The sequence below is a fragment of the Cariama cristata genome, unplaced genomic scaffold (assembly GCF_000690535.1).
Source record: "Cariama cristata isolate BGI_N322 unplaced genomic scaffold, ASM69053v1 scaffold16622, whole genome shotgun sequence".
Taxonomy (NCBI): domain Eukaryota; kingdom Metazoa; phylum Chordata; class Aves; order Cariamiformes; family Cariamidae; genus Cariama; species Cariama cristata.
Window position 1 is genome coordinate 1 of NW_009603405.1, and position 6,525 is coordinate 6,525.

The 6,525-nt window shown below is 38.1% G+C and overlaps 1 protein-coding gene across 1 annotated transcript in view; it reads right to left on the reverse strand.

Moving 5' to 3' along the window:
- Positions 1-2,402: 2,402 nt before the first annotated feature.
- The window catches only part of NMI (N-myc (and STAT) interactor), a 7,211-nt gene continuing 3,088 nt past the window's right edge, over positions 2,403-6,525 (reverse strand). Inside the window, exons 4-8 of the mRNA XM_009695195.1 lie at positions 5,688-5,850; positions 4,620-4,726; positions 4,314-4,503; positions 3,562-3,668; positions 2,403-2,591 (exon numbers count right to left, since the gene is read on the reverse strand). Of these exons, the coding sequence (XP_009693497.1) occupies positions 2,403-2,591; positions 3,562-3,668; positions 4,314-4,503; positions 4,620-4,726; positions 5,688-5,850 (756 nt within the window). The remainder of the gene's footprint in view (positions 2,592-3,561; positions 3,669-4,313; positions 4,504-4,619; positions 4,727-5,687; positions 5,851-6,525) is intronic.

The window sequence follows — 6,525 nt, forward strand, 5'->3', positions numbered from 1 at the left end:
CCTTGCTGGGCTTTATCCCGTCACCTCCTGCTGCTCCCTTCGTGCGTCCCCTCAGCGGAGGGCTGTACAAGCCAGCTCCTCACAGGGCAAGGCACACGGACACGGCATCCCAAAGGCCGGACTGAACTTGTACAGCTACCGTGACATCCAAACAGTCCCACTAGTCCCACGCCAGGGCTGTCCGTGACACCCAACCCACTAGTCCCACGCCAGGGCTGTCCGTGACACCCAACCAACTAGTCCCACGCCAGGGCTGTCCGTGACATCCAAACCACTAGTCCCACGCCAGGGCTGCCTGACTGACTCGACCTTGAGGTTTGGCTCACGATGGGAGCTGCCGCTGTGAAAATGTAAAGTACTTGTATGTAGCGGGGTATAAAAAAGCCACAGCTGTTCTTCAAACTTCCAGTCAAAGACAAATTCACTCCACTAGGTACAAAAAAAGGATACTGCCATTTACAGAAACATACCTAAATTCTGTATTCTTGTTTTACTTCATTAAAGCAGTTTTCCAGCCTTTATGTGGCACCACTATTGCTTCAAAATTTCAACAGTATAATCAATTCATCAGAGAGAAAACCGAGACATTTACAAATACTGTCTTAAAATGTTATTTAAAATCTCATCTTGATTTTAGGTACTTAGAAACTGTAGCTTCTCACTACTCTCACACACTGTGATACTTTATGAGAATTTTAAATTTCTTCCTTTTTTAAGGATTTACTTTTCAACATTTATCAGTGAGGTACAGTTAAAATTCATGACCTTTTTTATCTTCATCAGGTTTTTTCCCCTTTCTTTTTAAGGCATCTGATCTTGTCAACATTTTAAGACTGTTACATGCAAAAGTATGCAATCCGCAATCTCCATAAATACCCCACTACTACTACTTTTTTTTTTTATTATTATTATTTCATAATTGTCAGGTAATCGATCCATGCCTTTGCATGCACTAAACAGTAAGAGGTGCTACAGTCACATGTATCTTGCCCAACAGTAAATTCAAAATCAACTGTGGTGCTAGCAGCCTTTTAGTTTCCCATATTGAACTTTATCTATCGCCTACTAACAGTTTCTCTAGAATAATAATACCTGAGGTATAATTGTAGTGCTTTTCTTGCACTAGTTTGGTCCATTGTCCTTTTCCTGCATACTAAGATGTCAAATACTATGAAAAATAAGTTATTTTCAATGTTAGACCCATGCTACTTTAAAGATTATTGTTGCCAAACCATTTCAGCCCCCAAGGGTAGCAAATAAAAAGGACCACAGCAGAAAAGGAAAAACATTCCTCCTTGGAAAATGAACCCTTCTCTGACTTTGCACTTCCATTTTATTTCAAAGATCTTTTAGAATAAGAACTGGAAGGATGAAGTGGAATCAAATGGGAGGCTTTACATGCTGAAAAAATAATTTGCCCTAAACTCTATATGCCTTTTTTCAACTCGCCCCTCTCTACACACCCTCCCAGAGCCAGCAGCCTGGCCAGTCACACACACCAAAACTGGTACTTCAGACACCGCGTTCGCCATCAGACTGTTTCCCCAGCGTTGATACAAAGCAATCTGGTTTAGATAAAGAATCATCTCAATTCTTCACTGTAATATTTTCAAGTAAGCAAAATCATGAACAAAAATGAGGAGAAATGTAATTGTAGAAACAAATACTAAAACCAAACAATAAGCCAGGCTATTAACTTATCAGAAGCTCAGTAGAATTTGCAGCAGATCCTAGAAGTAACAGCGTTTCGACAGCTAAAAGCAGTGTTACTGCTATGGCATTTCTTATAATGTGCCATTTCTTGAGTAAATCTGTGATGTTTTTGCACTCTCCCCTTCCCTTTTGCTATTTTAATTTTATCGCTAATTTGATAATGCAGATTTTATGAAATCACAGGATAATTGCTTTCAGATATTTGAGTTACGGTGGCACACAGCAACCTCAGCAGGACTGGAGTTTTGTCAGAGCTACTTTCCAGAGCTATGGCACTTTAAAAAAGCAAGTCTGTGAAGATGCTTCTGATTGGGATTAAATACGGCTTTTGTAACCAAAATGTACAAAGGAATCGATTTATCCCACTTTGGAGTATGTGACTTGTCTAAAATTTGCAAGATACAAAATCTGCAAATTTGCAGAAGGCAATCTTAGATTAAGTTTCAAGTGCTGATAAAGGCTTCTTCTATGACTTCAATCAGGAACCTCTGGAACACCAAGCAGCGAGTTTTACTGAATTTCTATGCAAAGTCTTTGCCGTTACACAGGTCAGAAAGACAGGTAGTTCCTCTTTTTCAAGTATAAATTTCAGAACATTAAAGCACAATGTCTGCATAACTTCCCATGCCTCTGATGAAGCAGGAACTCGGAACTTCACAAGTTCAATCTACAATTTCCTATATGGCATTCTAAGTATCCTCCTCAAAACAAACCCACGTTCCTCCTTTTGATACATACTTGATTTTCTCTATTTCCCCACCACTATTACTAGGCTTCTGAAAATGAATTTCAATCATGTCCTGTACACTTTCCTCATCATCTTCTGTCTCTTGAATTCCTTTCAACAGAATGGTCTTCTTAGAAATCCCACAATAGAGCTATTGAGGAAAGAAAAACAAAGTTGTATTACACATCAGCTGTTGCAGGTACATCTAAAGGAACTGACAGATACTGGAAATAAACATATACGCGATCAGATATGGCTAGGATCTTTAATTACATTTTAAGACTTTGGACACTGTGGCATATTTCTGTCACTGAAAATAGCAGGAGTTCTGAACTCTATCGTACTCTACGGAGTTCAACAGGCAACGCACCCAGCCTCCTCAACCGGTGTGTCCTACGCTCCTTAATGCACACACACCCTGGGTTTGGGCATCTCTGATGACTCTAGACAGCATCGCTCCATAAAAATCCATGCCAATCTATGATACACACCTGCAAACGATGCTGTTCTATCTCATAAATGCACACACTCTAGTCAGTGCTTTAATTATAAAGGCTTGATTATATGCACAATACCGACTTGATTACCATCTACTCATACAAAGTAAAAGACAATTTCAGTGAGAATATGACAAGCAAGCAGACTAGCGTTACAAGAAAAGAAGTCATTATTTGGGTTGAATGAATGAATGAAAAAAATGAATGAGCAAATGTTTCATAGAACAACAAGGGTCTCTGCTGAGACTATCAGCAAGGCCTCTCACTAGGGATGGATATGACAGTGCTCTGTGACTCAGAAAAACATTGTTGTGTCTACTATTAACCTACCTGACAAACATTTCCAGTATCTGCCTCCTGCCTCGCACAGACACTATGGTAAGTAATGATATCATTTGATCAAGGAAAGACATGCACACCCTTTTAAAATAAATTACAGCTTTCACACTGCAAAACATAAGATTATCAGCAGGGCAGCATATTGCAGACTCACACTTGTTATTAAGTTACACAGTGCATGACACAAAAACTTCTGCAGTCCTCAGAGCTGAAAATTCTGCCCGTATCTCGTATTTCCCACGTATCTGTTCTATTTAGGAGTTAGCTTGGACTAGGTTCTTTTACCTGAAACTTTTCCAGGTGTATGTCGGTGTCTGGGTGAACAGAAAGCCTGTAGCACTTTCCATTTACAAAGAAAGGATATTTAGTACATCTCACAAAGCTGTTAGCTGCTGTAATGGAGAACGAGAAAAAGAGGAGTAAGAGTAATATAATCTAAAATGCATTTTGTAAGCATATCAAAGAACAGACTAATCTTTCTTACATGGATTTACAAACTAATAGATGATAGCACACTTGTAGATTCTTCATATGCATTTTGCAAAAAGTTTATTTGGCATTTCCAAAAAAGCAGAATCATTAAATACCCACAAAAGCTTCTGAAATAAATCTAAAGCAGCTGCTCTAAAAGGATGTGGCTCTACTGATCTTCACAGGATTTCATATAGTTGGGCAATCTGAATGCCTGTCTAACTTCACTGTCATGAAACAAGAGCTAAAATCAAACACATCTTCCTAATTTTCTTTTTGCAATATAAGCAATGCAAAGAAAAAATGGGGTTTTGACAGAGGAAGAAATAAAGCTCACAAACTGTGTATCAGGTCATGTTTGATCAAAAAGGAGTATGATGAAATACTGCTTTATTTACAGATGTGTGGGTGAACCCACATCTTTTCCCGATCTACTTAACTCTCTGTGGGAAGAATTTGCTAGATTCAGTGGTTAAGTTAACACAGAATGTAACATGGAATGGAATGTAACGCAGAATGGACAATATGGCGTGTACATGTAGCTAACAAAATATTACATACTATACCTCCAGGTCTGAGGAATGTAATAACAGCTGTCCTAGACTGCTTGTCATAGATCACATTTTCTACTTCTCCTCCTCCCTTTTCGGATTTGTAGAAATTCAGCTCTAATTTGTCTCTCATCCAGTCTTCATGAATGGATAGCTCAGGTACTTCTGAAACTTTGATCTTCTTTCCAGAAATAGCGACATGGAGCTAAAAAAATTAAATTTTTTGTGCGCTTTGTGACTGAAACACCCAAAAAACTGAACCTAAAGCTTTTTAAGTACTGCAAGTTCGTATCTTTAGAGTTTCATATTTCAGTTGATTACCTCAAATTTGATTCCCCTTTCAAGTGTAAAAGGCTTCACTCTCACATCTGCTATTTTGTTGTCCAGGTTCACAGTGTGCTTACCCATTTTTATCAGTCTCTGGGCAACTAAGGAAAATCACAAGTTTTCAGATATGAAAAGCCTTGTTTAATCATTACAAACCCACAACTATTCCCCAGTCTCTTAAGCAAAACCTCCTTTTGCATCAATAAATGAGAAATAAGTAACAGTTAGGCAACCAGATCCCACTATCCAGTCTTCAGGCACGTCTTTTTCCATAAAATATCACTGGTTAGAGGCAACTGGTAAAATACTGTAGTACCTTTAGAGCAGGACAGAATAGTAAAATCTTTGTGGTGTCAAAAGATGCTCTCACTGTATCAAATATTAATACTAGACTTCTCATATTTCATTTAAAATACCCCTGGATGAAAACCACATCACTACCAGGTGCAGAGAATGCGTATTAGCAATGTTAGATTTTAGCGGAAAGAAATGAATCGGACACTAGCTTTGTATCTGGAATATACTGGCACAACTGAATTACCCACCAAGCCAGCCCAGCCCAACTGCCTGTAGGCTCCTCACGGGCAGCACCAGGCTGTCCAAACAGCAAGGGTATCGGTGGGAAGCAGGCAAGTTATAGACTGCACCATCCCTCTCTCATCTCAGATCTACCCATCATCTGATGTGTACACTTAACCAACATAACTGCTGTCAGAATAAGGTACTGCCCAGAGTAAAAGAAAATAATCAAATTCTGCTGTCAAAACATTTTGAATCATTCTTGAGAATACCCTTTGAGGTAGAAACATATTCCCAATTTCAAACACCAAGTATTGTTTGTATTAGCGGAGAGCAAAAATCTGATAATCCAACAAAACCATACAGAGTGCTTGCAAGAATTTTCTTCTACTGATTGGTATCATAATAGTGAAAGGTTCTCTGTGTATTCTTTCTTTGGCTGTTGTTGATTCTTTTTTTTCCAAAATGTTTATGTAAATCTTTTCCCTTTGGCAATGAAATACATCAGAGACATTAATTTTATACTTAAAATATGCATCGTACCTTCTTCATCTTCAAAAGTAAGCAGTGCCTGGTTTTGATTCAGTCTGAATGGGATTTTTGTAGTTACACCAAAAACACACTGAATATTCAAATCTGGATAATCATTCTTCATGTCTTCCATGTGACTGAACTTCATTTTCATTTCTGCTACCTTTTTTTTAATCTAGTATTTTAGAATCAAGATAGGAAAAAAAAATAATTTCTGTAATTTACTGCAGAACAGAAAAACGAATGGTAGTCTTTCCTTGATAAGTGCTCCATATATTTTGGTTTTTTAAAGACTAACAGTCAAGCAGATTGAAGTCACAGCTGGTAAAACAGGTATAACTTTTCCAACTAAACTGACCAGTTGTACTTGTCTATTCCTGGGATTTTTGTCAATGAGCTGGTTCCCCCCCCTCGCCCCTTTTGATTAACTTTGAACTTAAACTTGACCTTCCACTGTAAAAATTCAATTGAAGTCCACAGGGGTTTCCACCTGCAGAAGCAGAATACTTTGGGTATTTAAAATGCAAAATACAAGTATCAGAGTCACTTGTGTTGCCATTTATTTTTGCCTAATTGCATCACTGCTCTACAGCAATGGGAAGTCTGCTAATAAACAGTCTTGTACGTTGCCATCTTAGCAAAACAGGTAAGAATATCCAAGCATTTTATATCTAGGATAGATTAAAACTGTACATGAAAATGTTGGTTAGGAAAGGCTGCTTTAATAGACTTGAGGGACTTTCAGATAACTTTTTTTCCGCTTTACGTAACTATTTCAAAATAAAACCCTGCGTAGAAGAAAACTACTGTTTGTGTCAAGATAAAATAACCCGAGTAATTAAAGCATTCC